General features: G+C 48.3%; 1 protein-coding gene across 3 annotated transcripts in view; it reads left to right on the top strand.

The window, feature by feature from the left end:
* The window catches only part of SLC18A2 (solute carrier family 18 member A2), a 563191-nt gene that overhangs the window by 414832 nt on the left and 124900 nt on the right, over positions 1–23459 (top strand). For all 3 annotated transcript variants that reach the window (XM_069611911.1, XM_069611910.1, XM_069611912.1), the window contains exon 5: positions 485–568. In XM_069611911.1, coding sequence (XP_069468012.1) covers positions 485–568 — 84 coding nt within the window. The remainder of the gene's footprint in view (positions 1–484; positions 569–23459) is intronic.

Genomic DNA, 23459 nt, shown 5'->3' with positions numbered 1-23459 from the left:
TGGTGGAGTAGTGGTGCTGGATTACAGCTCGCAGTAATTCTGCCAAGATCCCCATGGAGTCCTGCGGCCAATGGGGATTTATTTACATTGCCCTTCCACCACTTGTAATCCTGTGGTAAGCTCATGGGACCAAATGACAGTAGCAGTAAATGAGTTTTTCGGGACTTTTGCAGATATACCGTGGATTTACTGACAAAATCATAAAGAGGCCCATAGACCTGTGGCATGTGCTTGACTGTGTTTCCCCAGTGTTTTGTTTTTATGTGTATCTGGTTTATGGGGGTAACTGTTTGAAGTGTGCACATAGTTATAGGGACTGTGATTAAACAAGGAACAATAACGATTGGTTGACAGAAACTCTGAGTTAGATACTGCAAGGTCCGCCACCGCGCTCCTTGAGAAGGGCACATTTATAGAAGGGGCACAATATGGAAAGGATAATTTGGGTATTCCTATTTTAACATGACTTTTACTCTTTCCACAGTGTTTGCCTTCTCCGGAAGCTACACCTTGCTTTTCGTTGCCCGCTCCTTACAGGGCGTGGGGTCTTCCTGCTCCTCTGTGGCAGGTACGTATAAGTGAGAGAGAACATGCTACACCCCTTTTTGCCTCAGTGATCCTCAGATGTGCATGTAATGAAAGAGTACTCCACATACACCATTCTTTGTAATCTCCATCTGGCTACTGGTGGATGTGCTTTTTCACGATTAAAAATGCAAGACTACAAGCCCCAGAATGCAAAGAAAAATAAGCCCGGTCTGAGCTAATTACAATTGACATGGGGTTATTGTGAAAAACATGGAATGCCCTCACACTGCTTGCAAGCAACGGTCCATTGAGGCCCTGTTTCGTCACTCCCGCTGTTTGTGGGGTGCTGGTGAAATGAAAGACTGGCCAGAAGGTGGTTTGAAAATATGTGGAAAATCTCCTACCCACAAAGATTCTGGGTTTTCAGGGTGGCGAACTCAGCAAAAAAAATAATTCTGAGGAAGTGGAAATGTGAGGAAAGACCAACTGTTTCCGAATGTTTGATTGACCTAAAACAGGTGTCAAGATTGGAGAAAATTATTCTTAGCAGAGACAAGAAATTGAACTTATTTGAACAAATCTGGGGTAGATTTTTGGAACTGTAAGATTGCATTAATATGCACCATGCTTGATGGCTTCTTGAAATCACTTTCTTATGTCAAATCTGTTGGGTTCTCTTATTGTGGTGAACTTAGATGTAGGAGTGTTTAGTCTTATGTTGATGTTTGATTTATGGTTGTTTTTTTATGTTTATAAATGTAATAAACAAGTAAATAAAAAAAGAAAATATGTGGAAAAATATAATGAACTGCAGAAATATTTTTCAGATTTTGAAAAGGTAAAAGATTGTTTCTACTGGTGGGGGGAGTGGGGGGCTGAAATCTACAGAAGACACTGCAAGCATTTATATTATTACTTCTCAATTGCAAAAAAAAAACCAACTACGTTAAAATCTACTTATATATTCCAACATTTCTGAATATTAAAATGTCAGTGTTAACTTTGCTGCCAACCTGTGTAGAGTTTACACTGCAGACCAGTCTTCCTGAATCCAGTAATTCCTGCTTCCTTTATGATTATGTCTTTCACCCCTTCTGTGGGGTGTGGACAAGGCCGGTAACTGGCCATTAGCCCGAGCCTAGACAGTGAGGGCTGTGGGCTTTTACCGGCCATGTCCGCCGCCCAAAGAGGAGGTGGAAGTAATTTTCACCCGGGGCGCGAATGGTCCATTTGCTTAATTCGGGAGATTGGCTCAAATGCATGTGACGCCAATCTCTTAAGGGAAAACAAAAATAAGATGGCTACTTCCCATTTCTATGGCAGCGGCCGGGAGTGAGAGGAGCGCTGAGGCTGGGACCGTAGCACAAAGCTCCGGTCCAGCAGGTAAGTGTGGAGGGAGCGTGGGGATGCGGAAGGGGTTGGGTTTGTTATGGGGGTTGATGGGGCAACAGGGATGCCTCGCTGTTGCCCCCCCACATTCGAAAAGAAAAAAAAGATGGTGCCCCTCAGGGAAGGGCCTCGCGTGGCTGAAGCTACGCCGCTGAGAATGTGTATTCTCGCCCATTGTTCCAGTCACCTGATTGGCTGAGCACCCTTCCCCAGGTGCGAATAGAATATAAATCTTTAAGCTTTTTCCCAAATCTCTAGGTCATTTCTAAAACCTGTGGGAAATTTTGAAAATCTGCCCACATTAAGTAATCAGCGATTTACACACAAATATATGTGCTGCCGATTTAGACTTGCTAAAGGCTGCTAATTCTGTCATGTATTTTTATCTGTATTCATTTGCATTTATTTAGCGCTTCCGGCAAAGTGCTTTACATTGACGGCACAAACACGTAAGCAATAATGACAAAGGGAAAACTTCAACAGCAAAAAAAGAAAGTTAGGTTATTAGCGTGAAATAGTCAAGATTTGGTGGGTTTTAAACCAAAAGAAATGAAAATTGCTAGATGAGCGGGTGATTGAGGGAAGAGAATTCTAGTGTTTTAGAGCCAAAAGAGAACAAAAGCAGGAAGCACAGGGGTTTAGGAAAAGTCAAGAAAGATTGGGATTGTGAGCATAGGGGATGAGAGGGAGAGAAGAAGGAGACAAGAGAGGAACCATAGAATGGAGCAAGACGCAGGTGCTTAAGAATACAAAAGAGAGAAAATGGACATTAATGTGTGAGTGCAAGGGAAGAAAAGAGATGAATAAGAGAAGGTGATACAGGTGTGGAAGGAGAGGGGAAAAAAAGACGGATAGCAGAGTTATAAGCCGAGCGAAGGGGGGTTCGATGAGAAGTAGGAGGCCAATGAGAAGAGCAGAGAAGTAATCAATGCAAGAGAAGATGAGGGTTAGAATAAGATGTTTCGTGGCCTGAAATGATAGAAATGGATGTGCTCGGCCAAATGCTAAAGAGGAAGAAGCGACATGTGCTAGCATGCCAGAGACATGCAAAGACATGCAAAGACATGCAAAGACATGCAAAGACATGAGTCAAAAGTAACCCTGAGATTGCCCACTGAGGAAGAAAGAGGAAGAAGCGATATGTGCCAGCACTGCCGGAGACATGCCAGAGACATGCAAAGACATGGAAAGACATGAGCCAAAAGTAACCCTGAGATTGCCCACTGAGGAAGAAAGAGGAAGAAGCAACCTGTGCCAGCATTGCCAGAGACATGTGAAGACATGGAAAGACATGAGTCAAAAGTAACCCTGAGATTGCCCGTTGAGGAGGAAAGACGAAGAAGGAACATGTGCCAGCATTGCCGAGACATGCAAAGACATGAGTCAAAAGTAACCCAGAGATTGCCTGCTGAGGAAGAAAGACGAAGAAGGAAGATGTGCCAGCATTGCCGAGACATGCAAAGACATGAGTCAAAAGTAACCCTGAGATTGCCCGCTGAGGAAGAAAGAGGAAGAAGCAACATGTGCCAGCATTGCCAGAGACATGCGAAGACATGAGTCAAAAGTAACCCTGAGATTGCCTGCTGAGGAAGGAAGACGAAGAAGGAACATGTGCCAGCATTACCAAGACATGCAAAGACATGAGTCAAAGTAACCCTGTGATTGCCCGCTGAGGAAGAAAGAGGAAGAAGCAACATGTGCCAGCATTGCCGGAGACATGCGAAGACATGGAAAGACATGAGTCAAAAGTAACCCTGAGATTGCCCGCTGAGGAAGAAAGAGGAACAGGCAACATGTGCCAGCATGCCAGAGACATGGGAAGACATGTGTCAAAAGTAACCCTGAGGTTGCCCGCTGAGGAAGAAAGAGGAAGAAGCAACATGTGCCAGCATTGCCAGAGACAGGCAAAGACATGGAAAGACATTAGTCAAAAGTAACCCTGCGATTGCCCGCTGAGGAAGAAAGAGGAAGAAGCAAGATGTGCCAGCATTGCCAGAGACATGCAAAGACATGGAAAGACATGAGTCAAAAGTAACCCTGAGATTGCCCGGTGAGGAAGAAAGAGGAAGAAGCAACATGTGCCAGCATTGCCGGAGACATGGAAAGACATGAGTCAAAAGTAACCCTGAGATTGCCAGCTGAAGAAGAAAGAGGGACAGGCAACATGTGCCAGCATTGCCAGAGACATGGAAAGACATGAGTCAAAAGTAACCCTGAGATTGCCCGCTGAGGAAGAAAGAGGAAGAGGCAACATGTGCCAGCATTGCCAGAGACATGCAAAGACATGGAAAGACATGAGTCAAAAGTAACCCTGAGATTGCCCGCTGAGGAAGAAAGAGGAAGAAGCAACATGTGCCAGCATTGCCAGAGACATGTGAAGACATGGAAAGACATGAGTCAAAAGTAACCCTGAGATTGCCTGCTGAGGAAGAAAGAGGAAGAAGGAACATGTGCCAGCATTGCCGAGACATGGAAAGACATGAGTCAAAAGTAACCCTGAGATTACCTGCTGAGGAAGAAAGACGAAGAAGGAACATGTGACAGCATTGCCGAGACATGCAAAGACATGAGTCAAAAGTAACCCTGGGATTGCCCGCTGAGGAAGAAAGAGGAACAGGCAACATGTTCCAGCATGCCAGAGACATGGGAAGACATGAGTCAAAAGTAACCCTGAGATTGCCCGCTGAGGAAGAAAGAGGAAGAAGCGACATGTGCCAGCATTGGCCGAGACATGCAAAGACATGGAAAGACATGAGTCAAAAGTAACCCTGGGATTGCCATCTGAGGAGGAAAGACGAAGAAGGAACATGTGCCAGCATTGCTGAGACATGCAAAGACATGAGTCAAAAGTAACCCTGAGATTGCCTGCTGAGGAAGAAAGACGAAGAAGGAACATGTGCCAGCATTGCCGAGACAAGCAAAGACTTGAGTCAAAAATAACCCTGAGATTGCCCGCTGAGGAAGAAAGAGGAAGAAGCAACATGTGCCAGCATTGCCGGAGACATGCAAAGACATGGAAAGACATGAGTCAAAAGAAACCCTGAGATTGCCCGCTGAGGAAGAAAGAGGAAGAAGCAACATGTGCCAGCATTGCCAGAGACATGCGAAGACATGAGTCAAAAGTAACCCTGAGATTGCCTGCTGAGGAAGGAAGACGAAGAAGGAACATGTGCCAGCATTGCCAAGACATGCAAAGACATGAGTCAAAAGTAACCCTGAGATTGCCTGCTGAGGAAGAAAGACGAAGAAGGAACATGTGCCAGCATTGCCGAGACATGGAAAGACATGAGTCAAAGTAACCCTGAGATTACCCGCTGAGGAAGAAAGAGGAAGAAGCAACAAGTGCCAGCATTGCCGGAGACATGCAAAGACATGGAAAGACATGAGTCAAAAGTAACCCTGAGATTGCCCTCTGAGGAGGAAAGACGAAGAAGGAACATGTGCCAGCATTGCCGAGACATGCAAAGACATGAGTCAAAAGTAACCCTGAGATTGCCTGCTGAGGAAGAAAGACGAAGAAGGAAGATGTGCCAGCATTGTCGAGACATGCAAAGACATGAGTCAAAAGTAACCCTGAGATTGCCCGCTGAGGAAGAAAGAGGAAGAAGCAACATGTGCCAGCATTGCCGGAGACATGGGAAGACATGAGTTAAAAGTAACCCTGAGATTGTTGCCCGCTGAGGAAGAAGCAACATGTGCCAGCATTGCCAGAGACATACGAAGACAAGGAAATACATGATTCAAAAGTAACCCTGACATTGCCCGCTGAGGAAGTAAGAGGAACAGGCAACATGTTCCAGCATGCCAGAGACATGGGAAGACATGAGTCAAAAGTAACCCTGAGATGGCCCGCTGAGGAAGAAAGAGGAAGAAGCGACATGTGCCAGCATTGGCCGAGACATGTAAAGACATGGAAAGACATGAGTCATAAGTAACCCTGAGATTGCCCTCTGAGGAGGAAAGACGAAGAAGGAACATGTGCCAGCATTGCCGAGACATGCAAAGACACGAGTCAAAAGTAACCCTGAGATTGCCTGCTGAGGAAGAAAGACGAAGAAGGAACATGTGCCAGCATTGCCGAGACATGCAAAGACATGAGTCAAAAGTAACCCTGAGATTGCCTGCTGAGGAAGAAAGACGAAGAAGGAAGATGTGCCAGCATTGCCGAGACATGCAAAGACATGAGTCAAAAGTAACCCTGAGATTGCCCGCTGAGGAAGAAAGAGGAAGAAGCAACATGTGCCAGCATTGCCGGAGACATGCGAAGACATGTAAAGACATGAGTCAAAAGTAACCCTGAGATCGCCCGCTGAGGAAGAAAGAGGAACAGGCAACATGTTCCAGCATGCCAGAGACATGGGAAGACATGAGTCAAAAGTAACCCTGAGATTGCCCGCTGAGGAAGAAAGAGGAAGAAGGAACATGTGCCAGCATTGCCAGAGACATGGAAAGACATGAGTTAAAAGTAACTTTGAGATTGTTGCCCGCTGAGGAAGAAGCAACATGTGCCAGCATTGCCGGAGACATGCGAAGACATGGAAAGACATGAGTCAAAAGTAACCCTGAGATTGCCCGCTGAGGAAGAAAGAGGAACAGGCAACATGTGTCAGCATGCCAGAGACATGGGAAGACATGAGTCAAAAGTAACCCTGAGATTGCCCGCTGAGGAAGAAAGAGGAAGAAGCAACATGTGCCAGCATTGCCAGAGACATGCAAAGACATGGAAAGACATGAGTCAAAAGTAACCCTAAGATTGCCCGGTGAGGAAGAAAGAGGAAGAAGCAACATGTGCCAGCATTGCCGGAGACATGGAAAGACATGAGTCAAAAGTAACCCTGAGATTGCCAGCTGAAGAAGAAAGAGGAACAGGCAACATGTGCCAGCATTGCCAGAGACATGGAAAGACATGAGTCAAAAGTAACCCTGAGATTGCCCGCTGAGGAAGAAAGAGGAAGAGGCAACATGTGCCAGCATTGCCAGAGACATGCAAAGACATGGAAAGACATGAGTCAAAAGTAACCCTGAGATTGCCCTCTGAGGAAGAAAGAGGAAGAGGCAACATGTGCCAGCATTGCCAGAGACATGCAAAGACATGGAAAGACATGAGTCATAAGTAACCCTGAGATTGCCTGCTGAGGAAGAAAGAGGAAGAGGCAACATGTGCCAGCATGCCGGAGACATGCAAAGACATGGAAAGACATGAGTCAAAAGTAACCCTGAGATTACCCTCTGAGGAAGAAAGACGAAGAAGGAACATGTGCCAGCATTGTCGAGACATGGAAAGACATGAGTCAAAAGTAACCCTGAGATTGCCCGCTGAGGAAGAAAGAGGAAGAAGCTACATGTGCCAGCATTGCCAGAGACATGTGAAGACATGGAAAGACATGAGTCAAAAGTAACCCTGAGATTGCCCGCTGAGGAAGAAAGAGGAAGAAGCAACATGTGCCAGCATTGCCGGAGACATGGGAAGACATGAGTTAAAAGTAACCCTGAGATTGTTGCCCGCTGAGGAAGAAGCAACATGTGCCAGCATTGCCGGAGAAATAAGAAGACAAGGAAATACATGATTCACAAGTAACCCTGACATTGCCGCTGAGGAAGTAAGAGGAACAGGCAGCATGTTCCAGCATGCCAGAGACATGGGAAGACATGAGTCAAAAGTAACCCTGAGATGGCCCACTGAGGAAGAAAGAGGAAGAAGCGACATGTGCCAGCATTGGCCGAGACATGTAAAGACATGGAAAGACATGAGTCAAAAGTAACCCTGAGATTGCCCTCTGAGGAGGAAAGATGAAGAAGGAACATGTGCCAGCATTGCCGAGACATGCAAAGACATGAGTCAAAAGTAACCCTGAGATTGCCTGCTGAGGAAGAAAGACGAAGAAGGAACATGTGCCAGCATTGCCGAGACATGCAAAGACATGAGTCAAAAGTAACCCTGAGATTGCCTGCTGAGGAAGAAAGACGAAGAAGGAAGATGTGCCAGCATTGCCGAGACATGCAAAGACATGAGTCAAAAGTAACCCTGAGATTGCCCGCTGAGGAAGAAAGAGGAACAGGCAACATGTGCCAGCATGCCGGAGACATGCAAAGACATGGAAAGACATGAGTCAAAGGTAACCCTTAGATTGCCCGCTGAGGAAGAAAGACGAAGAAGGAACATGTGCCAGCATTGCAGAGACATGCAAAGACATGGAAAGACATGAGTCAAAAGTAACTCTGAGATTGCCTGCTGAGGAAGAAAGTGGAAGAAGCAACATGTGCCAGCATTGCTGGAGACATGCGAAGACATGAGTCAAAAGTAACCCTGAGATTGCCCTCTGAGGTAGAAAGAGGAAGAGGCAACATGTGCCAGCATTGCCAGAGACATGCAAAGACATGGAAAGACATGAGTCATACGTAACCCTGGGATTGCCTGCTGAGGAAGAAAGAGGAAGAGGCAACATGTGCCAGCATGCCGGAGACATGCAAAGACATGGAAAGACATGAGTCAAAAGTAACCCTCAGATTGCCCTCTGAGGAAGAAAGACGAAGAAGGAACATGTGCCAGCATTGTCGAGACATGGAAAGACATGGAAAGACATGAGTCAAAAGTAACCCTGTGATTGCCCGCTAAGGAAGAAAGAGGAAAAAGCAACATATGCCAGCATTGCCGGAGACATGTGAAGACATGGAAAGACATGAGTCAAAAGTAACCCTCAGATTTCCCACTAAGGAAGAAAGAGGAAAAAGCAACATGTGCCACCATTGCCGGAGACATGTGAATACATGGAAACACATGAGTCAAAAGTAACCCTGAGATTGCCCGCTTAGGAAGAAAGACAAAGAAGGAACATGTGCCAGCATTGCCAGAGACATGGAAAGACATGAGTCAAAAGTAACCCTGAGATTGCCCGCTGAAGAAGAAAGAGGAAGAGGCAACATGTGCCAGCATTGCCAGAGACATGCAAAGACATGGAAAGACATGAGTCAAAAATAACCCTGAGATTGCCCTCTGAGGAAGAAAGAGGAAGAGGCAACATGTGCCAGCATTGCCGGAGACATGCGAAGACATGGAAAGACATGAGTTAAAAGTAACCCTGAGATTGCCCGCTGAGGAAGAAAGACGAAGAAGGAACATGTGCCAGCATTACCGGAGACATGGAAAGACATGAGTCAAAAGTAACCCTGAGATTGCCCGCTGAGGAAGAAAGAGGAAGAGGCAACATGTGCCAGCATTGCCGGAGACATGCGAAGACATGGAAAGACATGAGTTAAAAGTAACCCTGAGATTGCCCGCTGAGGAAGAAAGAGGAAGAGGCAACATGTGTCAACATGCCGGAGACATGGGAAGACATGAGTTAAAAGTAACCCTGAGATTGTCCGCTGAAGAAGAAAGAGGAAGAGGCAACATGTGCCAGCATGCCAGAGACATGGGAAGACATGGAAAGACATGAGTCAAAAGTAACCCTGAGATTGCCCACTGAGGAAGAAAGACGAAGAAGGAACATGTGCCAGCATTGCCGGAGACACGCAAAGACATGGAAAGACATGAGTCAAAAGTAACCCTGAGATTGCCCTCTGAGGAAGAAAGACGAAGAAAGAACATGTGCCAGCATTTCCGGAGACATGCAAAGACATGGAAAGACATGAGTCAAAAGTAACCCTGAGATTGCCCACTGAGGAAGAAAGATGAAGAAGGAATATGTGCCAGCATTGCCAAGACATGCAAAGACATGAGTCAAAAGTAACCATTGAGATCGCCCGCTGAGGAAGAAAGAGGAAGAAGGAACATGTGCCAGCATTGCCGAGACATGCAAAGACATGAGTCAAAAATAACCCTGAGATTGCCCGCTGAGGAAGAAAGATGAAGAAGGAATATGTGCCAGCATTGCCAAGACATGCAAAGACATGAGTCAAAAGTAACCCTGAGATCGCCCGCTGAGGAAGAAAGAGGAAGAAGCAACATGTGCCAGCATTGCCAGAGACATGCGAAGACATGGAAAGACATGAGTCAAAAGTTACCCTGAGATTGCCTGCTGAGGAAGAAAGAGGAAGAAGCAACATGTGCCGGCATTGCCGGAGAATTGGGAAGACATGTGTCAAAAGTAACCCTGAGATTGCCCTCTGAGGAAGAAAGACGAAGAAGGAATATGTGCCAGCATTTCCAAGACATGCAAAGACATGAGTCAAAAGTAACCCTGAGATTGCCCACTGAGGAAGAATGAGAAAGAGGCAACGTGTGGGCATTGCCGAGACATGCAAAGACATGGAAAGACATGAGTCAAAAGTAAGCCTGAGATTGCCCACTGAGGAAGAAAAAGAAATAAGCGACATGTTCCAGAATTGCCGAAGACATGTGAAGACATGGAAAGACATGAGTCAAAAGTAACCCTGAGATTGCCCGCTGAGGAAGCAAGAGGAAGAAGCAACATGTGCCAGCATTGCCGGAGACATGCAAAGACATGGAAAGACATGAGTCAAAAGTAACCCTGAGATTGCCCGCTGAGGAAGAAAGAGGAATAAGCGACATGTTCCAGCATTGCCGAAGACATGTGAAGACATGGAAAGACATGAGTCAAAAGTAACCCTGAGATTGCCCGCTGAGGAAGAAAGAGGAAGAAGCAACATGTGCCAGCATTGCCAGAGACATGCAAAGACATGGAAAGACATTAGTCAAAAGTAACCCTGAGATTGCCCGCTGAGGAATAAAGAGGAATAAGCGTCATGTGCCAGCATGCCAGAGACATGGGAAGACGTGAGTCAAAAGTAACCCTGAGATTGCCCTCTGAGGAAGAAAGACGAAGAAGGAATATGTGCCAGCATTGCCAAGACATGCAAAGACATGAGTCAAAAGTAACCCTGAGATTGCCCGCTGAGGAAGAATGAGAAAGAGGCAACGTGTGGGCATTGCCGAGACATGCAAAGACATGGAAAGACATGAGTCAAAAGTAAGCCTGAGATTGCCCACTGAGGAAGAAAGAGGAATAAGCGACATGTTCCAGCATTGCCGAAGACATGTGAAGACATGGAAAGACATGAGTCAAAACTAACCCTGAGATTGCCCGCTGAGGAATAAAGAGGAATAAGCGTCATGTGCCAGCATGCCAGAGACATGGGAAGACGTGAGTCAAAAGTAACCCTGAGATTGCCCTCTGAGGAAGAAAGACGAAGAAGGAATATGTGCCAGCATTGCCAAGACATGCAAAGACATGAGTCAAAAGTAACCCTGAGATTGCCCGCTGAGGAAGAATGAGAAAGAGGCAACGTGTGGGCATTGCCGAGACATGCAAAGACATGGAAAAACATGAGTCAAAAGTAAGCCTGAGATTGCCCACTGAGGAAGAAAGAGGAATAAGCGACATGTTCCAGCATTGCCGAAGACATGTGAAGACATGGAAAGACATGAGTCAAAACTAACCCTGAGATTGCCCGCTGAGGAAGAAAGAGGAAGAGGCAACATGTGCCAGCATTGCCGGAGACATGGGAAGACTTGAGTCAAAAGTAACCCTGAGATTGCCTGCTGAGGAAGAAAGAGGAAGAGGCAACATGTGCCAGCATGCCAGAGATATTCAAAGACATGGAAAGACATGAGTCAAAAGTAACCCTGAGATTGCCCGCTGAGGAAGAATGAGGAAGCGAAGATGGGAAAAGGAGTGATCAGGTGGGGGCAGTAGGGTGGCAGCAACAAATAGGACCTCAGACTTTATGGGGTTCAGATAGATATAGTGGGGGGAGACAATGGAGTGAAGGAAGTCAGCCAAGGAAGAAAAAGAAAGTCAGAGCTGAGTGTCCTCAGCGTAAAAGTGACATGGTAAGATACAATGTGAGTTAAGGGTAGAGGGAGGGACAGTGTAGAGAGAAAACGGAAAACGGACAAGCACAGAGCTTTGAGGCGCTCCATAAAGAAGAGGTTGAGTGGATGAAATGTGTGTGGCCCAGGAAACAGAATAGGTTTGATCTGAAAGAGAGGAATGAAATCACAATGTGTTAAAAAATTGAATTCTTTGGCCATCACCAACTTAAGACTTTAGTGGTCTGAGCAAAGCTAGGACCTCTAAGGAGAACTGTGGGTCCTTAATGGGCAGAAAAGGCCCTCTCCCCGCAGTTGCTAAGGCGTGTTGTACTCATACTTCCTTCCAAAGCAGCTGATATCATTTTGCCTGCGTCAGTGACAACCTGGCTACGTCACGCGGGAAAAGAGCTGCGCGTCGGCGTTGCAAGGCAGGTAGCCACGAGCGGGTAAGAGGCAGCAGGCCTGTATGGCCTACATAGTGATATGACCGGAGAGGCGGTGGAAGAGCAGGTGGTGGAGATACAGGCCGAGGAAGATTCAATTTGCTGGGGCAGCAGCAAGCGAGGGAGAGTTTTGGCTGCACCGAGCCACAAGGAAGCAGAGATTCTATCAGTTAATAGTGCCCAGAAATGCTGCTTCTTAATTGGGTGGTTCACAACCAAAGTTCTGGAAACATGTATTTCTTATACCCTTCAAATTAAGGGTAAAAGAAATATATTTGTGTTAACATAATAATAGATAGATAATAAATGAACTTTAACAAAATACTAAATAAAGCTTTTTAAAAAATAATGAAAGTCTGAAAACCACGCAGTTGTTTTTCAGTTACACTTAATAGGTGATATAATGTCAATCAGTGGCATTGGAAACTAACCTACTTCCAGAAAGGTGGGCGTCTGAGTACACAGGTTGCACACAGATTCTGCAGTATGCTTGTAAAGCAGTGCTGGGTGAATACTTTAGGAGATTGCCGGAATCACCCACATTTTGGAGGATTTTTGTTCCCACAAATATTTCATAAAATAAAAAAAATTCTGGATATTCTCCCGGGATGCTCGAGGTCACTCTGGAGTAAACATTAGGGACATGTGAGGGAGGGGAGGCTTTTGCAAACTACTGGGACTGGCCTCTGTTTTGAGCCCCACACATTGGGGTGACTATGAATCAGATGTGGCCAGAGTGAATGTTATATTTGATCTAATTCAAAGCTGGATGGCACACAATGGGCTTGCTCTTAAGGATGCCAAGGTAGAACTCCAATTGGTGGGTACGCAACCAAGGCTCTCTAAGTTACCATCTATGCATAAGAACTTAAGTATTGCGGGGTGTCCTATCACTGTCCTTCCGAAGCTTAAAACATTGGGACTTTATTTTGATTACACACTTTCAATGAAGGACCAGGTCATGGCAGTGATGTCATCATCTGTATATCATATGGAGCTGCTTTGTCGTATTGGGCAATTATTTAATTCTGTTGAGAACTGCGCCGCGCGTGCCCACACAATGATTGCCGCAAAAATCGATCATTGTGGCAACTTACTGGTGGGCACTTCACAGGGCAATACATCCAAACTTCACGTTTTGCAGATCAGTTCTGTGAGGATCTTGGTCCAATGTCATCAGAGCGCGCACATCACCTCTGCGCGTCGAGCCTTGCGCAGGCTGCCTGTCAAAGAACGCATACACTTTAGGGTTCTTAGCATCACCCATGAGTGCTTATATGGAAAAAATGACCCGGTCATTGAGATCCAACCGGAGTGATCTGCTTACCATGCACCAAATAAAGTAAGGGAGGGCCGGAAAACGCTCCTTTAATTTGACAGCTCCTTTCCTCAGGAATGAATTGCCCTCTCATTTAAGACTGGACCCTTCACTTCTAGCTGTTTAAGAGGTCCCTCATACCTCTTATTTTACTTGCACAGTTGTTAACGCTGCTTCCTGGCCGCTCGCTTTCTATTGGTTGTACCGCTTGGCCTCGCTGTTTTTATCTTGTCCGTTTTCCTTTTTTTAACTTTGGTGTTTTGTAGTTGGTCTTGCTGTATTTCACCTGTTTTATATTTATACACACATGTATTTTTGTGTTTTTGTGGTTGCGCCCGTCTGCCCGTGGGCCTAAGGTGCAATATATATGAATGAACATAAACACAACCTTACATGGTCTGAGCCTTGTCTTGAAACCCCAACCAGATGTCTGAGGGTTTGCACCCCTGGCAGAGCCAGCTCGCTTAATGCCCGCAGGTGACATCTGTACAGCGACACCCTCAGACGATCCCTTTTGGATGTCCACATCCTAGGACAGGGAAGTCCCTGCTGAACTCCACTCATGCTTTCAACAGCAAAACCACTGCTGCACACATTTCAACATCACAAATACTCTCCATGATCATCTCGACACGTGCTTCGTGAACCTACACAACGACATGCAGAGAACAGTCCGAACACAGCATCCGTCGCTTTTACTCGACACGTGCTATAACAGGAGTCCAACCAGTGAATTCATTCAGAGTAAGTGGGGGTTCCAAATTCTTCAAATGTCTTTGTTAAAGTTTGTAGCTATGATGTATCTGCTAAGGTTGTTGCTGTAGACATTTTTACAGACAAGATTGTTCTGCAGATGTGTGCATTGGTTCTGTTGAGAGCTCAGCTCAGGATGAAACGACTCAATAAAAAACAAGAATCAATTAAGGATAAGTCATTCCCTAATTTGGAGACATATTATGTTTAACATTGTAGAGCCAGTACTTAAAACTCACTACAATCATGCATCTTTTGATTTATGGCATTTTCTTTTCTTTATTTAATTTTACTTTAGATAACCTGACAACTCTAGTAAAACTTCTTGATGATCCACTGGAAAACAGTGGAGAACCACGCGTAGCGGTCTTAAATAGAGGTTGATAGAGATACTAACAGTTGATACTTTCCAAGGGGAGACAAATAGATGTTGAAAAAAGTAACAAAAGGAAGCTGTTACTTTCTGAGATGAAGCAACCCAAAATTTGGAACTCAAGAATTTTTGTGATTTAAAGCATTTGCAATCACCCTTCAGACTGTACGCGTCCTTCCTTTCATTTAATAGCAAGTTGGTGCAATTTGGATGACCCTCCCAAGCGACATACGTTTCAATCAGTATTGGGCAGCCACAATATTGGGACATTCATTGGCTTACAACTGCAAAAACATATAGTTAATTAATTTGGACTTGCCAATTGGTTGACCATTGTCTGCAAACTCTTCCATATAAGCAGTGGGACACATGTTTCCCTTCATTTTGTTAGGGTGTATCAAAAACAGAAGAGGTACTTGCAGAGGTGTCCAAAAAAAAGTTGCACACCTTGTATTCTGTACTAATCATACATGTATTAGCAAGAAAGGAATGCTCTTTTTATGACACGCGTGTTTAGTGTGTCCAATTATTTTTTTCGTGGTATTTATTGTTTGAGCATGTTGTAAATGTGTTGTAGTGTATGTATGACTAGCAAAAGACAGGCTCTGCTGTTGGGGTGTTGCATAATACATCATGAGACTGTCACACAATAGGTAACAGAGTGTGAATGATACGGGATGCATCACGTGATCATTTTGCTCGTGCATGGCATATGCACGGTTATGCATGTATGCAGTTAGAAACAAGTCTTTAATGCATGTGTGTGTGGGCATTAAGTCACAATATTTCAAAAGGTTCAATTGGTACAGACTTAAGAACTGTGGGCTTACTGCGCTACGGCACGGGGCAAACCTATTGCATACAAAACTGGGGTATGGTCTCTGGTATGATATGATAGTTTATTTATATAGCGCCTATACACAATGTGGGCCAATTATAAAGAATCTTTAAAATGTAGCTACTCGTTCCAATAGAACTAGGGCAGGAATGTGTGTGAAAATGAGGCTGTGCAGACTAGGCAGAACTGTGCTTGGGGTAGGAGGGGCTTATCCTCCAAAGGGTACGGCGTTGTTACATAGCCAGTAAAGCTTTCGCCAAGTTTTTTGCTGAAAATATTTCATCTAAAACACTCATCGGAATATATAAGGGGGTTAAGTGGTAAGGAGGGTGGTTAATAGGGAGTAAATAATACGAGACGGGCTGCTTGGGCAAACCCACACAAATATAAAAAAACTGTTTGAAGAAATAACGGGGGATGGATGAAAGAACAGAGTGTCGCTGATGACGAGAAAGACCAGAAGCAAAATGGAGGAGGCAGCATTTTAACAGCTGCAGGGTCATGTCCCTTAAAACCGGTTACCCTCCCCCTGGGAAATGGGAGGGCAGGGGGCGGAACAGCACCAAGGCGCCAAAACAACCCAAAAGCCTGCGAAGGGCTAAACAAAAGAAGTGGACGGGGCGAGCCGCCTTGTAAGCAGCAGGGTCCGACTGCAGAAACATCTCGCTCCTGCAGTGGGGCCCTGCTGACTCGCCGTGGCAGAAGGATTTCGTTGTGATTTCGTTGGATTGCGTTGAAGGAGGAGTTTGTTTGCCGTGCCGAACGTGTCGCAGCGGGGCAGTGGAAGGCGTGGCAGGAGCCCAGGATCGAGGAGGCCAGCGTGAGCGGACACGGCTCAGATCTACAATGAAGGCAGGGCAGGAGTCCAGGAGCGAGGAGGCCAGCGTGAGCGGACCCAGCTCAACTGCGCGGTGAAGGTGGGGCAGGAGCCCGGGATCGAGGAGGCCAGCGGGAGCGGACCCTACGCAGCTGTGCGCTGAAGGCGAGGAGGGGGCGTTGTCGAGGAAGGAGCGGAAGGTACGTCTGAGGCCGCAGCCCCGTACTAAGGTCCCGGACTGCCCTTGCGGACATCCGCAGGCGGGCCACAGTGGGATCCCTCACCTCAGGGCCGGCACACTCATCGGTTGCCGCAGCGCTGCACGAAAGAGGCGGGCGGAACAAGCGGACAACCACAAGCGGTTTTTGCTTGGCTTGAGCAGCACACGTGTTTAGAGCTGCGGCCGCATCGGAAGGACTTGGACGCCCAAAGCGGGCTGCCAGGGGCAGGGGCGCACAGACGTGCCCCGCAGTTGCTCGCTGCACATCAAGCCACAACAAAGCAGCGGAAGGGGGGAGCGAGCAGCCAAGCAGGCGCCGGCAGATCGCCCAGAGCGGTCTTGATGCCCAGGGCTAGACCCACCTGCTGGGAGCAGCGGGCCAGTCACAAAGGCCTCAAAAACACACGGAAAGGCCTGTGGCAAGCAGGCGACCACCAAGAGGCTAGGATAGGACAGTGAGCCACGGGGAACAGCAACAGGCTTCCCAAAGGGGAAAGGAAGCGGGCAGGTGGCCCAGCAGTAGATCCACACACAATGGATCTGGCAGCCTTTTTGGAGATGGCCAGTGTGGCGGCAGCAACACATGGGCCGGATTGGATGACGACAATGGTGGCCCAACCGGGCCAGGAAGGGCTCGGACACAGCCAGGTGGTAGAGAACTCACCACTCATGTTTCAGGACAGTGCCAGTGAGGCAACGGTGGTAGAGGTGGAGATTCACAGTGTGGAGGAGGACGAGGAAGAAGAGGTTCAGGTGAAGAAAAGAAAGAGGACAATGACGGCAAAGGCTAAAGCAAACAAGGAACAGGCTAAAAGCACCAAGAGGCCACGACAGAAGGGGAGGGCGCAGGAGGATGTGGCCGTAACGGCTCCTACACCTGCTGAGGCTCCAGGGAACCGTGTGGGGCCCACCCAGCACTCCTGCGACCAGAGCGGTTGACGTAGCTGGGGAAGGAACCACATCCCTGGAGATGGTGAAAGGTATGGTGATGGAATGCATGCAAGCATGGGGAAAAAATGGGCAAGTGCCAAATGTAATTTCTAATGCCAGTATGATGGAAGCGATGGTGAATAGTGTGGGAGCATTGACTCAGCAGGGGACAGCCCAGGGCTTTGGGGGGGCCATTGGGTAGAAATGGGGGTCAGGTATGGTCCCAAGTAGGGGGAATAAGTCAGTTGCCACAGAAGAGCGGGATCCCACCCAGGGGTTTTCTATCAGTCGGTCTGCCTAGCGTGGGTCCTCCTGGGGGGGGCAGTCAGCAATCGCAGATGGCCGCCGCAGCGGGGGCAACAGGGGGACAGGAGTGGTGGAGTCAAGGGCCGGGGGCACCTAGCACCACGGGGATGGCTCAACCACCGGTACCAGTGGCCCCATCAAGTGCGCAAGCGGGCCAGAGTGGATAGGGACTGGGGCCGGGGGCAGTCTTGTCAGGGATTCAGAGCACAGCGCAGCTTCCAGCAGCAGGCCCAACCAGCTTTGGACCAGGGGGAGTTTGGGGTCAGGCAACTCAGTATGGTAGACCAATGCCAGGGTTTGCTCCAATGCGGGCAACAGTGAATTCTTTGGTATGGCATATTCCATGGGCGGTCAAAGAGAGGTTGTGAAGGAAAGAATTTATTGACATCTTCGACTTACTAGGGATTGTGCCCATGTGGGGGGGCTGAAAGAGCTGTCCGAGAAGAAGAAGGAAAAGAGGGACAGGGAGAGCACCAAGGTGGAGCACTCCATTAACAATTGGCTCAAGGCATATAGGATGTACATGTCAGTGATGTTGGAAAGGTATCCACAGGATGCGCTAGCGATGATAGCGTATGAGCAGTATGTGCATGACTTATATCAGAAATATGGCGGCGAGGGGTGGCTGGAGTATGACCGGTTTCAGGCTAAAGATGCAAATATGGCCAGCAATGTTGTGGGATGAGTTGGATGTCGGGGGATACATCGACAAAGTGGTACCCTCCAGGGAGCCAGAGGACAAGCCGCAAGGGGAGAGGTCCCGAGCAGGGAGGGGCAGAGGGGGGTACACGCAGCTGGGGAGGGGGTCCTTTCGCGGGCCCTCCTCCTGGGTGTATCAGGCAGCAGCCCACCAGGGGGAGCAAGAGAACTGCTGGAGGTTTGCAGAGGGGTACTGTTCATATGGTAAAACATGCAGGTACAAGCATCAAAGGGGAGGCAGCGCCGGTCCCCGCAGAGCCACCCCAGGCGAGGCCAAACACAAGGAAAGTAGCAAACCAAAAGAGAAGGCAAACAGCGATTAAAGTACCGGCAAAGCAATGCAACGTGGGGGAAACTGTAAATGACAAAACTGTGATTAAAGGTAACTTACCCACGCCGGTTAACCTCCTTGCCATGACTCCTTTTCTGAATATATATCACAATAAGGTGGATGCAAAGTTGTTGTGGCAAGGGTTCAGGTGGGGTTTTCAGATCCCTGGGGCAGGTAGCCAGGGGGGGAATGAAGCGGCCAACCTACGGTCAGCGTTGGAGAAACCAGAGGTGGTACAGAGGAAGGTGGAAAAGGAAGTTAGGCTAGGAAGAGTGGCAGGCCCATTCCCTGCTCCACCCATGGACAACTTGGTGGTATCCCCACTAGGGTTGGTACCGAAGAAGGAAGAGGGCCAGTTCTGCCTGATCCACCACCTTTCCTTCCCCGAGGGTCAGTCAGTGAATGATGGCATACCTCAAGAATTGTGCAGGGTACAGTACGCCTCACTGGAGGATGCGGTGCAAATGGTAAAAAGGGCTGGGGAGGGGGCTCTGTTGGGGAAAGCAGACATAGAGTCAGCATTTCGATTGTTACCAATCCATAAAGGCAGTTACCATTTGCTGGGTTTCAAGGTGGGCAACGACTACTATTACGACAGGTGCCTGCCAATGGGTTGCGCTATCTCATGCGCTTATTTTGAGGTGTTCAGCTCCTTCTTGGAATTTACAGTGAGGCAAAAAAAGAAGAAAGGGGGGAATTTTGCATTACCTGGATGATTTCCTCTTCATTGGTAGAAAGGGGACTGCGGAATGCAGGGCCCTGATGGAGGAATTTCAGGGGGTGATGGGACATCTGGGGGTGCCTTTGGCACCAGGGAAGACCATGGGTCCAGCCACTACATTGACATTTCTGGGGATTGGGATTGATTCAATAAAGGGCGAGTGTAGGCTCCCGCTGGACAAGGTGCAGAAACTACAGGTCACGATACAAGGCCTGTTGGGGAAAAGCAAGGCGACCCTGCGGGAGTTGCAGTCGCTGGCAGGAAACCTCAATTTTGCGGGGAGAGTAATACCATTGGGCAGGGCGTTTGCCAGAAGTGTGGAACTGAAAACAGTAGGTTTGCAACACGCCTCTCAGCATGTCAGGTTGGGAGCAGAGGTAAAGGAGGATCTCAGGATGTGGGACACCTTCCTAACAGAGTCCAATGGGGTGGCAATCTGGAGGGCAGACTGGGCTAGCAGTCAGAGGCTCAAACTGTTTACCGATTCCTCTGGGTCCCTGGGCTTTGGTGCAATCCTGTGGGACAGGTGGTGTGGCAAAGCATGGCCACTGGAATGGCACAGGGAAGGTGTCACAAAGGACATTACGCTATTGGAACTATTCCCCATAGTAGTGGCATTCAAGTTGTGGGGGGAACACCTAGAGAACAAAAAAGTTGCCTTATGGTCGGATAATTTGGCAGTGGTCCAGAATATTAACACAGAGTCATCTTGCAATCTGAGGGTGCTAAGGCTACTCAGGGAACTCACCAAAAGTCTGTTGGGTTTGAACATTGAAGTCAGGGCACGGCACATTCCCGGTATAAAAAACCCGGCTGCTGATTCTCTGTCTCATTTACAGTGGGACAGGTTCCGGGAAAGCTGCCCGAAGCAAGGAAGGAAATGGCCCCGTTCGAGGATCAGTGGTGGGGGATGATTTGGGTGATCTGAGCTCCTTGGTAGAGGCAGCACTGGCGCCAGGTACAGCTAAAAGGTACAGGGCATGTTGGGATCATTTTACGCAATTCCGAGAAGAGGTGCTGCCAGGCGACCAGGGTGAGAACCCGATACGGGCCTTTGTGGGCTGGTGCTGGAAGACAGGGAAGACCCGGGCATGGGTAGGGTACCACTTGGCGGCCATTGCGCATTACGCCAAGCTTAAGGGGGAGAAGGACCCCACCAAGGTTCACTACATCACGCTGGCCATGAGAGGCTGGGCAAAACAAACAGTAACAAAACCAGATGAGAGGCGGACAATTGATATTTTAAAACTACATGGGTTAATTAAATGTCTGGACACAGTACGTAACGGCGAGGCCGAGAGGGTACTGTTCACAGCTGCCTTTACGGTGGCATTCTTTGTGGCTCTCAGGGTCAGCGAGCTGGTGCCAGAGAATAAAAACGGCAAGGGGAGCGGGTTTTTACGCTTGAGGGACGTTCAGGTGAACAGCACCCAGGTGGTCATCTATGTGAGAAGGTCAAAAACGGATCAGAAAGGGAATGGGGTGGCATTAACACTGCAAGCCATCCAAACAAGCAGAGTATGCCCAGTGGCGGCGGTGGCCAACTTTCTCCAGCGGCGCCAGCCGTCAGAGGCAGAGGCTCCGTGGCTCTTGCACAGAGACGGGTCCGCACTAAGACGCTTCCAGTTTAAAAAAGTGATGGCCCAGGGCCTGGCAAAGATGGGGTTGACGGGTGGCCGGTTTGGGACACACTCATTTCGAATAGGGGCCGCCACCCCTGCGGCAGTCGGGGGCCTGGGGGCAGAGGACATCATGAGGTTGGGGAGATGGTCTTCGGGGTGCTACAAACAAAATATCAGGCCAGAAAAGATATAAGTTAACCATGCCGTTCACTCCACTTGTCATTTCCCAGCAGTGCAAGGAAGGAGGAAGCGCACCGTGTGGGTAATGGGGCACTCGTTCGTCTCAAGGGCCAAGGCGAGCTGGACTCAGCAACAGGAGGAGCTGACAGCCGGCGAGTTCAGGATTGAGTGGCACGGGGTGCCAGGGATGAAGTGGGCTCAGCTAAAGGGGCAGTTGCAGAAATTGCTGAAAAGGCAGCAAAAGCCTGAGGTGTTGGTGATACACTTGGGAGGGAACGACCTGACCAGCCTGGGGAGAGGAGTTTTGTTGATGGTCATTACGAGCTCATTGCAGGAGATCTCGGCGCAGTTGGGCGAAACTGAGATCATATGGTCGGAAGTTATTCCCAGGGCACAATGGAGGGGTGCCGAGAACCATTCAGCAGTTGAAAAATCGAGGAGGAAGTTGAATGGCGCCATTGCAAAGTTCTGCAGGGCAGAGGCTTCCATCAAATCAGGCATGGCCTGATCAACGGAAAGACGCCCGAGTACTTTCTAAAAAATGGGTTACACCTGTCCGCAAAAGGGATGGAGCTCTTTTTCTGGAACATTTGTACCATATTGCGGAAGTTGTGAGTGGGAGACAGGAAGAAGGGGAGCCACAGTGGGCGGGAACCCACTTAGTGGCGTGGCTGTGTTTGGGCAACCAAGCACAAATTATAGACTCCGGATGAGCCAGAAGGAAACCGGAATGGGTCTTCGCTCTTCCGGACCAGCGCCTCTTGGGGGCCTAAACGGCGGGGGCGTCTGGTGGTAACGAACAAGGCTCAGCTTCCCCCAAAAAACGGCGCTCTCCCCACCCACGGACACCTGCACGGGCAGGATAGGCTCAGGTACAAAGGGTCGGGGGAGTTGGGGGCCTACTATACAAAAGTATAGGGGGAAGCAAGGGAAATCCGGCACGGAGCAAGCGCCACACTTGCAGACTGAAGTTCACAAATGTGTACAATAATTCTGTTGTTATGGAAATAAAACTGCGGCCAAGTTTGCCATATGAAATACTGTGTCATGCCAATTTATTGCAGAGAAGTAATAAAGCGCAGCTGGGTGCATGCACAGAGGAATAATTGGCAAGGAAAGCAAAATGGACAAATGCAGTGGTTAAACCTTACACAGGAATGGAATGCAAGTTGAAAGGAAGACTTGGGTTACATTAATGGAATGTGGTACAACTTGTTGGGCATCATGCTTTCACAAGATGCACCTTATGTTGCAAACACAGCGTGTAAAATCTCAAGAAAATGACCAATTCGGGGTTCTAGGTGTGAGAGAAGTGCCTGCCAATCAGTGTTAGGGGGGGCCGGGCGAGGAAACTCGAGACGGCCCCCTCAGTGCTGGGGAGAGCAGCATGTGAGTGGGAGGCACAGCGCCTCTGATGGTTGTCGAGAATCACCCAGTCTTAATCATGGTGCAGGGCGGAGCCTGCTAGGCCGTGCAGACACGGGCCTGCGGGGTGGGGGGTTATGCACCCATGGATGCCTTTAGCATCAGGCTACTGGATTGGCCTGTGTGGCTCCTGGCCACCTAGCTGGCATGAGGGGTCCACATGAACATGGCCTTCAGGCCCCGTGGTCACAGAGTGGTGGCCTGCAGGCCTGAAATGAGAGACAGACTCAGTCATTCCATTCTTGTTGGAGTCTGCAGCTGTTCTGAGGCACGTGCAGGCAGGAGCTCCTTTTATTAGATCAGGCCAGTCATGGCCCATCTTAAAAGGGCAATGCACTTGGGAGGGTCACACATCACAGCCAGGAGCGCAGACTGAATCTGGCAACAATGGTCTGAGTTGCATCCAGTCCACTGGCACCTCTCTGCATACCATTATTTTACTTTCAGACCTATGCTTTGTCGCCACTGACACCCCCGCAGCACTGCTGCACTGGATTGCCACTTCCCGCTCTCTAGTGCCACTCACTTCTCCTCGTCCAGTCCGCTCGCATATTCCCCTTGCACTAGCAGCCATGGAAATAGTAAACGGACTTACATCTGAGCTCCTTTCACCATTTCCAGAAACGGCCATCTTGGTTTGTAGGTTCATTTAATAAGAAAGTAGCACACATGTCATGCGCAAAGCCAATTTCCTTGAACAATAAGCGGTTAGTAACTTGGATTTTTGCAAGGGGTGCTAGCGATATTAATGACTGTGGATTAGGGCTCAGGATCAGCCTTTCACCCTTTGG

Source organism: Ambystoma mexicanum, chromosome 8 (assembly GCF_040938575.1).
Source record: "Ambystoma mexicanum isolate Mex_15411 chromosome 8, UKY_AmexF1_1, whole genome shotgun sequence".
Lineage (NCBI taxonomy): Eukaryota > Metazoa > Chordata > Amphibia > Caudata > Ambystomatidae > Ambystoma > Ambystoma mexicanum.
This window is presented reverse-complemented; position numbering and strand designations above follow the sequence as displayed.